The 11,547-nt window shown below is 31.1% G+C and overlaps 1 protein-coding gene across 1 annotated transcript in view; it reads right to left on the reverse strand.

The window, feature by feature from the left end:
* Positions 1 to 449: 449 nt before the first annotated feature.
* Positions 450 to 11,547, reverse strand: part of LOC119674644 (uncharacterized protein DDB_G0271670-like) — a 14,003-nt gene continuing 2,905 nt past the window's right edge. Inside the window, exons 2-6 of the mRNA XM_038085793.1 lie at positions 11,490 to 11,542; positions 9,919 to 10,592; positions 8,709 to 9,738; positions 829 to 1,066; positions 450 to 582 (exon numbers count right to left, since the gene is read on the reverse strand). Of these exons, the coding sequence (XP_037941721.1) occupies positions 450 to 582; positions 829 to 1,066; positions 8,709 to 9,738; positions 9,919 to 10,592; positions 11,490 to 11,542 (2,128 nt within the window). The remainder of the gene's footprint in view (positions 583 to 828; positions 1,067 to 8,708; positions 9,739 to 9,918; positions 10,593 to 11,489; positions 11,543 to 11,547) is intronic.

Genomic DNA, 11,547 nt, shown 5'->3' on the forward strand with positions numbered 1-11,547 from the left:
GTAAACCCCCGCTTTCCACTACTCAAACAGTTTAAATTGATATGCACGTGATTTTGTTGCTGATTAAATGCGATAATGAAGATATAAAAATAAGTGAAAAAAAATTATTTAACTAAACGGCGTTTACTCGTACCGCTTTAGTTTTTAGCAGTTAAGTGGATTATTTTTAATGACTGTAAAAATTTGTATTCAAATTAGAAATTAAATAAATTGGCTGATAAACATTCTTAAATATGCTCATGTTTATAATGTACTTAATACTTTTTATACAAATTCATATTTAAGCGCAGATATTGCAAGTTCATATTTTGATATGAGTATAAACAATTAATGAAACAGCTAAAAAATATCTCAACAGAATTTCAAGTGGAAGTTAGAAAAATATACTTCTAAGTTCATCTAAAAACACTAGGATAAAAATATAAATGTTTTTGAGCGTAGTTAAAAAGTTACTGAAGTACGTCATCACCATCATCATTAATTTTATTATTTTTATTACCTTTATCGTCATTAACACGAGCATTAGCTTTAGTATCATCATTATTTTTATCGTTATGATCATCATCATCTACATCATCAACTCTTCAAGAAGTTTGTATCCCTCCAAAAATTTGCAATTCTCCACATTTCTAACTCTAAGTTCAATATCATTCGTAACTTATATCTGAGAAAACGCGAAAAGAATATTGAGGTGTCAGTAAAAATTTAACAATAGACTCAGTATTGTCTAATAACATTCAAATACAATTCCTTATTAGACCAATAACTGGTGTTCTCGATTCTCAAGATAATAAAATTCTTATATCTATGTCAAATATATATTCTGACACAACTAGACAATTATTGCGATTGGCCGCACAAGATAGTAGACCTAGCATAATAGACCACGGTCCACGAGACCGCACTTGCATATTTGTGTCTATGTCAAATATATATTCTCCCACAACTAGAAAATTATTGCTTTTGAACGCACAAGATAGTAGACCTAACATCAATGAGACTTCTTTAACTTGTAGTCCCCGAGACCACACTTGCATATTTGTGTCATTATTTTTCATATAGACACCTATAACGAAAATATTATATCAAATCAAATACTTATATACAACCGTATTTCGTTAGTATTCTAACGCTGTAATTCCTATAAGTGACTTCTCTCACTGGTCATGACTTAGAGATTCATATGAGTTGATTACCATTTCTCTCTTTAGTCACATTGCGTACCCTACATGACGAGAACGTAAGAAAGGACTTTTGTTATTCATATTCGAATTGTCCGGATATGAATAGACAAGTACTATTCTATAACAACACTTATCCTTTCCTATTCTATCCTATCCTATCCTATATCCTATATATCATGTGATATATTTGAAATTTGCAAAATTTTTTGAAGATAGCATTTAACTCAAAACAAGATTATTTTGATGAAACTACTATAGGTATATAACTATAGGTATATAGTAAGTACTGGTACAATATTTTACAAAAGTGTAATGTTATTGCGTATACTGACTATATTGGCATTGCTGGCCTGATCTGACTGTACCAGTACGGTAAAGCGAATGAGTCTTGTGATAAATGAGAATAACTACAAAGTACTTTCTGTCAACAAACTAATTTCATGAGCGTCTTGGGTCCCACGTCACTGTTGACAATTATAATTTCGAAGTTGTGAAAAACTTTGATGAATTGAGAACCAGAATAAACACTGAAAATTATATCACCCTAGAGATGCAATAAGAAATCAATCTTGTCAACAGATGATACTTCGAACTAAGTAGGCAATTAAGAAATCTTATTATGCCTGTCCTGCTGTATACTATAGAAGCTTGGATAATTATCAACAGTGTTGAGAAGGCGTCAGAAACATCCGAGAGAAAAACTCTTTGGATGGTCTATAGTCACTTATGCGTTAGCAACGAGTATCGAATTATATGGATCAATAAACTGTATGAGCTATACCTCGATATTGACATAGTTAAGCGCATATAAATTCAGCGGCTTCACTAGATAAGTCATTTCGTGCGAATGATAGAAAATACTTCAATTGAAAGACTGTACTTCGGATTCAGTATCCGCTGGTGGAAAACGCGATAGAGGACGTTCGCATCTTCAGTAAAAGTACCAAATGAACAACGATATGAGGGCAATCGGTACAACGATCAATCGGCAAAACATTGATTGGGCTTGCTAATAGAAGCTACTGGATCTCTGTATTTATCAACTAAGTAATTAAGTATGGGCATATATGACATCTCCTTGCAACAATTTGAATTTTGTACTTTTCTTAGTTCTGTACCAAGATGACTTGATCAATTCGCATTGAGATTTTGATTGAAATTTCTGTAGTTTATATGTGAGGTTCTGTCCCGTACTGTTTTGAATCAGAATCAAATTTATATAAAAGAAAATTTTTTTTTAAAGACATTAAGAATTAAATTTATAAAGCAATGTTTCATGTGATGATGATAATTGTTTAAAACTTCAAAACAATTTAAGTTGCTAGGATGTTAACTTATTGATTATTAAAAGTGTAAACATAAATAACTTATTTTCAATCACACTAAATATAACAAAATTTCAAAAGAATTATTAAGGAAATTATACTTCATAAAGTAAATAATTGGGACATTTTTTGGAGTTAAATAATCGCTTAAAGTGTAAATTAGGTGAAAAATAAAGGTAATCGGAAGAAATTAAAATTTTCTTGTGGAAAATTAGTAAGGCTTTAGGCCTTATTATTAAAGATTTGCAAACATGACATGGTCTGTCTCAATTTTCTTCCACAGAGGTAAGCATAGATATGCAGTTTTGGTATCTTTTATGGCAGTGCAAAATTTTGCAATTCTTCAAAAAAATTAAAAAGAGCAGAAAAGAAAAACAAATTAGTATTAATTTTTTATACATATAACGATTTTTGTTTCTTTTAGATTTGTTGAAAAATCTAATTAGTTACACAAGTGCAAACTGGTACCAGGATCCAGCATTTCAGTAGTTCAGCATTTCAGCTTTCCGCCTGAACTACGCGATGATACTGAAGCACAAAGTGAGGATAAACTTTGCTTAATACAAACTTACAATGTCGGCGAATAAAAAAGAAGCAATCAACTAAGGGGCAAAGAAATAAAAAGTTGTAAAAAATTTATATAAAAAAAAAACATATATATATATAAAACAAAAAATAATAATGAAATATAAAAAAAAGCAATGTAAACTTTAAAACTTTTGTTAAAAAAAAAATATATATCAGTGGATGAAAAAATAACAGCACGAATTAGTTGCCTAAAAATTAAGCCACGTTCCAGCGACACTGACAGTGCAACAAAGGCAGGTGAGTACGATATCAACAGAGCCACCACCAATCAACCAACGGCGTAGAGCTGCTCAATGTGGAGCCATTATGCACTTTACCAACTAATAAATTAAGTTTAACAAGCTCATGGAAAAGCAAGAAAAATGGAAAAAAATATAGCAAAGAAAAAGTTGTATTTTTACGTGTATCCGTGTATCTAATAGATGCTCCGTTGTAGTGAAAAGCATTGCACTTATGTAAAAATATAATACAAATAATACCATGAACTACTTTTTTTTACAAGAAAAAAAAACAAAAACAAAAACAATTGCTTAAAAGTTGTTACTATTTTATATTTTAGTTTAGTTTCAAATTTTTATGATAAGCCGCCAAAAGTGAGTAAACAAAACAATGTTTATTTTCGTTAACAAACTTAAAACATTTTAAGTTAAATTATAAATAAAAATATAAAATAAAAAAATTTTAAATAAAAAAAAGAAAAATAAAAAAATAAATTAAAAAAAAATTTAAAATAGAAGAAAAAATAAAAAAAAAACTATAAATTGTAAACATTTTAATTTGTAAAGTTTTATCAATAAAACTAAAATAATGTTTGCTTCAATTAGAAACTTGTAGTAAAAAAAAAATTAAAGAAAAGTACAAACAATAATTTTATATAAAAAACCGATAAACATCTTAGCACATAATTTGAAGAATGCCTGAAATGCAATTTAAATTCACTAAAAGTGCTTCCGAAAAATCGCAACATTTGCACAACATCTTCAACTATAAGCAATACAAAAACCAATCTCTTCTATATCTATACAAGCAGATATATATCTATATTCTCTAACAAATAGCGCGACAATTGAAATATCAGCAAAAATGCTCAAGTTTCAATATTAAATGGCCTCCCACTTGGCGCTCATGTTCAGAACTGCAAGAAATATAAACGATTTTATTGCATGTCAGCAAAAAATTTGTACGAAATTGTCGTACGAACAACACTGAAATGACAACAGTAACAACAACAACAACAAGAATTCCTTTAAGAAATCGACAACAGCAACAGTAAGAGCAACTGTAGGAAACAGCAATTGTAGCAACAGCAAACCTTAACAAAGTGACAATTGAACCGAACAGAAACTAAAAAACAAAAAATAAAAAAACTGTAGCACAGCTTAAGGCGCACTTGCAATCAACACATTTCGTTCACACTTGCATTCTTACTTACATAACAAGCTCAGCCAGCATTCAATACACACTTAACACTAGAGAAGAAGAAGAATACTTGAAAGAGCGCCGCAGTCACTTTTGCAAGCATTCATAAATGACAAACACTTAGAGATTATAAGGCGAGAATTGCACTTGTAATCGTTTTAACACCAACGTTTTCGATAGGATTTCCGATTGCCCGACTACTTCCATAAACAAATTGATGTATATAAATTGCAATATAAAGGCTTTATTAGTAATTCTTAAATATAGCAGATGGTAAAAACAAAGAAATATGCAACCGATTTGGAAAATAATATTAGTAAGATAATGAAATTTAGTATTAAGCTCTATATACTCTTATAAAGAGTAATACCAATCCAGAAAATAATCATAATAACGGTATTAAAAATTCAATTATATGATAAGGACATTATAATAGTATGGAAAACAGATGTTAGGGAAATGGATTATTGACATCAGAGTAAATCTTCTTTGAAATAACTGAGAACCGTAACTAAACAGTACGCACTCTTCCTTCCACAAAAAAACCAGAATATACTTCGCTAAAAAAGTATATTGTATTAATAGGGAAAAAAGTCATAGTGAAAGGGAGCACTGACACTTGAATAAATCTTCTTTGTGAAAAATAATCCTAACCTAACAGAACAGAAAACTGAGAAATTTCTTATAGCGACAGAGTTTGTGAAGAATATTATATTAATAGGAAAAGCAGCCACCAGTGAAAGGGACCATTGACACCTAAGTAGATTTTCTACTCTGTGCGACAAATAATCCTAACCCAACAGAATATATCCATAATTTTGAGTGATGATCAAAATATCCTTTGCTGAGGAATTCCTATAACGACAGAATTGGTAAAGGATATTATTTTAATAAGGAAAAAGTCATCAGTGATAGGGACTACTGACATCTGAGTAGATTTTCTACTCTGTGCGACAAATAATCCTAACCCAACACTCATACTTTTGAGTGAAGATCAAAATATCTTTCGCTTCTGATTCCCTAATAGCGACAGAGTTTGTAACAAATATTATATTAATAGGAAAAACAATTATCAGTGAAAAGGAAAACTGACACCTGAGTAAATTTTCTATGCGATAAATAAACCAAAACGAACAAAATGCAATCTTCTTTTCGAATAAAGACGACAATACACCTCGCTCAGAAATTCCTAATAGCGGTCCTTTTTAAGACATCTAACCTAAATGTCCCATTTTTAAATTCTGTATGAGAGAAGAATAAGTTAATAAAGTTCTTATATATCCAATTTATTAATAAAGCTTTGATTGATATTTTACAATTATAATTTTGTAAATAATTAAAAATTACATATATAGCGTATATTCATAGACTTTACTAAAAATCTCAATTCATTTGTGCAGAAATTTTAAATCTTTCGTAGAGCTTAGTGCTGAGCAAATAAAGAAATAAAACACATTGAACTGTTACACATCACTGGACTTTCCTAAAGGACCAGAACACCCCAATCGTCCAACAGTTACAATCAATGTTCTCTTGAGGCACCAAACGAAGTATCAAAAACAAATACTCGTACACAACAATACAAAATTCCAAGGATGCAGAACACAAATTGTAACACAGTCAAGTGGAATGCAACTACTGGACGGAGCAGGAAAATAGTTAATGGGAAGATGTTTAGCGGTACCAACCGTTGCATGCATGCCAATATGTTAAGGAGCTAATAGAATTGCTTTTATTATTCTGAATGTACCGTGTACGTAACTCGGGGGTATATTTATTCGAATTTAATTGAATAATTATTACACATGCCAGACACGTAGAAGTGCAATTCTACAACTTTTTTTCTGTTCAGTTCTCTGAAGAGCAATTCACTTTACTTCACACTTCATTTGGTAAATAATTTAAGAACAACGAATCCAAACATTGAATTTTTGCCTTTTATCTATTTAATTGAAAGCAAAAGTACAATGCTCGTACGTTCATTTTACTGTGAACTTGGAAGATATCTATCTCTAAGAGTGTATTGAGAGGTCACAATTAATATTTAGTCTATTTAACAACTTTAATATAAATTTAAAAAATTGGAATAATGAAATAGGATATAAACTTCACTTTGAGCAATATTTTTTCCTCGGAAACAATATACTAACTGTTCGAAGCGGATTAAAATAAATTTTTTTACTAACAACTGACCTTACTCAATAAAAAATCGAAGCACTAAGTCCATAATAAATAAGAATTGACCCTAGCCGAATGAAGATATTTAACCTTTCACTTGACGATCAGAATATCTCTCATTAAGGACTAGGCAGAAGAGAACTCTATTTCAAAATTTCTATTTTAATCTACACTAATATCTATATTTATAGATATTATATCCTAATATTTATACTAAGAGATATTAGACACTAGTTAGACACAATAGATATTATCAATACTAACAGATATTAGCAGATATTTTTCAATTTCAGATCCTACACTTCTTAAAGAAGCGACCTATATCATAATATGTGCTCTATTCATCTCGATAAAATCTTTTCCAAGTTTCCCTATACACCACCCTCTTTCATTAACTTCAAAAATCTGGATAGTTTTAAAATCATCATATTGTATTTATGACCTTCACTCAAAATAACCAATTTCTTAGTTATTATTATATTTATTCTTAGTTATCTTAGTTATTATAAACTAATTAATGTTAATGCTACAAGCATAAAATAGATCACAAATAATAGATTACACAGTATGTTCGCGGAGCGCCATCTATTCGCTAATGGTTCAAATATAATAACTTAAAAAACTATTGTTAAAATCAATAAGTTAAAGTAGGAAATGTTACAACTGGGTGTGTTGCTTCTCATCGGATTTATCTTTCATTAACCCACACCTTAAAAACTCTATCATGGAACTTTATCTTCACCAAGGCTTGGAAGCCATAATCTTCAGAATAATTTTTTCTAGAATGCTCCTAACGTCCTCTTATCACTATTGCTATTAATCCAGGTATAATGAGACTTGTAGAGCGTGATTTTTGTTTGTCAAGAGAAGGCTTCATTTCTCAATTGCTTACTTAACGCGCAGTAACATCTGTTAACAAGAGTAATTCTTCGTTGAATCTCTAGGCTGACGTCATTTTTGGTGTTTACGCTGGTACCCAAATAAACAAAGTCTTTCACAACTTCGAACTTATAATTATCAACAGTGACGTGACACAAGACACATTTACTTCACTTGTTTTTTTAAGTTGGAAAATGGCGCACTGACGGTAAAACTAGTACTTAGCTTATAAAATAATAAAGACTTTTGGGAAAACGAAATCGTTAGGGGATATAATGATAAGTATACTAATTGATTATAACGGCAATTCATGCCATTTTCCATTTTACATATACGAGTCGAAAGACTCAACTTCTTCACACAAACTTTCGTTTTATTTACTATGGTTTATTCGATCTCTCACTTCGCAACATTTGTCCCCTCTTCGCACTTACACATCTTATGAACTATCTACTTGATAAGACCTAAAATATTGCATTGACAATAACTTGCAAGATTTAATACTTTACTTAAAACATATACAATACTTAGATAAAATATATAGTCAGTGTTTAATTTATAAATTTTTAAAGTTTGACTGGCGACCATTTTAGAAAGAATTGTACTAGAGAAGCTTAGATCTAACTACGGTGTCACTGTAGAATTATTTAATGAAGAAATTATTACTACCATTAATTTCATAAAAATCATATAAACCTGCTTACGGAACGAAATTCTTGACCGTGGACTTAAACCCAATATATTCGAAACCTGACAACCCATTCATTTATTTAGCACATATTTTATCTTTAAGTCAATCTGATTCACAACACATCGGTTACATGGCATGAATAAAATTTTTACAGAAATTCTTTTATTCAGTAAATTTTTAGGAGCTTCCATAAATCAGCTCACAGGTATCAACAAATAACCGACATTGAATTCCCCGAGTACAGCAGGTATCTGCCATATTTACTGCTAAAATAAGTTGCACCTGAAAATATTCACATGCATTCACCTATGCGTTCTAGTTGGAGTTTCAGTCAAACTGCAAATTCCAACTAGAAAAAATCCTAAATTCGGAACCCAATAAGAATAAAAAAAATCTACAAACAATAGAGCAGATAGAAACGAAATATTTTTGCTTTAAACTTACCGTTCCCTAGGGGTACATTAATTTGCTGTTGTTGGACTTGCATATTACCGGCATGTTGATTTGAGGAAGTTGTTGCTATTGCTGGCATTGTTGATGATGTTGTTGATGGAATTGTTGTAACTATTGACGTTGGACGTTCATGCTTTTGCTGGATATCAGCCAAACTCAATTGAGTTTCTGTGACTCCATTGAGAATATTTTGTTTACCATTGCCATTATTATTGTTGGTATTTCTGGCATTGCTGCTGTTGTTGTTGTTAATATTGTTACCATTGCTATTGCTATTACTAATAAAGTTATTGCTTACAGCGCCAGCAACAACATTAGAATTATGGTTTTTGTTGTTGTTTACATTTTTATTGTTCGTAAATAATGTAGCTGTTGTTGCATTGCCTAAGCGTAGAAATGTTGTTGTTGCTGGTGTTGCAATTGCTGTAGCTGTTGCTGGTGTTGCTGCAGCAGAAGATGAAGAAGTAAGCGATTTTGTTATTACATTCGTAAGAGATGAAGGCGCATAAGATTGCAATTGTGATTGTGATGTTGTCTGTGATTGTGTAGCGGAAGCGACTGCAGCCAATGTTGCACGATTGCCAGCAATGATGTTGCTCAATTTCGTTGTCTGTTGACCACCCTTAACAGCACGTGTGAAAGTTAAGGCGCCCGTTTGTGTATTTGTGCTGACACTTGCTGTCGTCGGTGTTGTCGACAAGGAAGATAAAGAAGATGAAGATGACGACGACGATGTTGACGATGATGTTGACGCTAGAGATGATTGTGACAATGTAGCTGTAGTTGATGATAGAGTTGGAGGTGATGTAGATTTTCTTGCAGTTCTTACATTTGAAGTAAATGAGGTGTTTGCGGTATTGGACGACGTAAACGAGGTTGAAGAGTTTGAACTTGAGGAAGAATTACGTATAACCAAAATAGATTGTGATTTCTCTAAACGTTTAAGTGTTTGTAGCACAAAAGGTCCTTTACTATCGCCATGGCTTTGGCGATTACTGTCAGTACTTAGACTGCGCGAAGACTAAATAAAAAAAAATATAATAAAAATATCAATTAATAATAGAAGCTTTACGATTTTTTAGCTAATTTTTTTTCTTATGAAAAATGAATGATAATGAATTTGAAAGACCCTATATTCTATCATATATAAGAGATCAATATATAATATTAATTAAATATAAAATAACTCCTTAACACTTACACTTTTAATAAGAAATGGACGCTCATTTGCGGCTGACGTCACGGTTGTTGGTGTTATTGTTGCGGATGTTGATTTCTTTAAATGTGCCGTCTGCAAGAGCACCGTTTCCAATTGACTAGCATTTATGGGTGTCTGTAGAAGTATGGTATTTGACCCACTAGTACCAATGCTGCCCACAATTGTATTTGAATTTGCTTCTTTGTTGACATTTTGTACAAGAGAAATACTTGGTGTCGATGTTGTTGCTTGATGTATCGATTTACGTGCAACAGTTGTTGTTGTTGGTAACTGGGTTAACGTAGCGACAGCTGCTTTCTCATTTCTTTGTTGCTGCAATTGTTGCTGTTGTTGTTGTTGCTGTTGTTGCTCATTTAAAAAACTTATAATGTCATGCTTATTTTGTATAACTATTTGCCCATTTTCATTGCGTGAGCCACGTAACAATATTATGTTGTTAGTTAACTGTTGCTGTTGTTGTGGTTGCTGCAATTGGATTTGTTGCTGATGTTGATGTTGTTGTTGCTGATGTTGCTGCTGTTGCATTGATTCAAATGTTGTAGTAGTAGTTTTTGTCCTTGCTGCTCCTGTCGTTGTATTTGAAAATTTTGCAACTGTTGTACTTGTTGCATTTGCATTGTTACTTGTTGGGGCGTTTTTTTTATTCGGTTTCGGTTCTTTAATAAATAAAAAAATTTTAATAAATATAGTAACACTACATTAATTGTTAAATATATAAAACTATTAAAATTGATTATTAAAAAATAAAATTATAACAGGTAACAGAAGGTAACATGTACGAGGGGACTAACAAAAGCACAGAAAAGACTATGGTAATATGGTAACACCATATTGTATATCGAATTTATTATTAAAATTGATTAAAAACATAAAGATAAACAGATAACCGATGAGACTAATAAAATAACAAAAACCAAGAAGAATAATTAATTTCATTTCATATAGTAACACCTTATTATCCTTATTATCAAATTTATTATTAAAGTTGATATTTATAATAATCAATATATATACATATATACTATATATATACATAAGTCGACTAATAAAAATACAAAAAGAGTTGGCAGTAGTTTTAATTTTATGACTATAATCTTCATCATTATTGTACATTTTTAAAGCCTCATTACTATACTGTAGGAATTCTCAAAGACGGCCTTTTTTGAGTCACCAACTTAGAATAAACTGTACTAATTACCTCCACATTATTACCAAAGACCCATTCTCAAATTTTTTTTTATATTTAGAAACAATCCCAAATCAACCGGCTCTATATCTGGAGAATATGGTATTGGACGAATTTCTACTTTAATTCCTGAGAGCTCAATACAATTGTTCTTTTTTTTTAGCAGTGTAAGTTGTCATGTTATCGTACTGCAGGTTTGTCTACAAATTTTCGACTGCAGGTGTTAGTATATCCATTTGCAAATACGGTTTATTCAGACTACATACTAATACCAGCAACAACTTTTTCTCTATGAAATAAATTGATATCATTACTTCTGTTACCTGGCCCTAATGGGTTGATCAGCACCTTCGGAATTCCATCGTACTTGTTTTTAAATCATATTTGTAGAACCAAACTTCCTCACGTGTTAAAAGTTTGCTGAA

The sequence above is a fragment of the Teleopsis dalmanni genome, chromosome 2 (assembly GCF_002237135.1).
Source record: "Teleopsis dalmanni isolate 2A chromosome 2, ASM223713v2, whole genome shotgun sequence".
Classification (NCBI taxonomy): domain Eukaryota; kingdom Metazoa; phylum Arthropoda; class Insecta; order Diptera; family Diopsidae; genus Teleopsis; species Teleopsis dalmanni.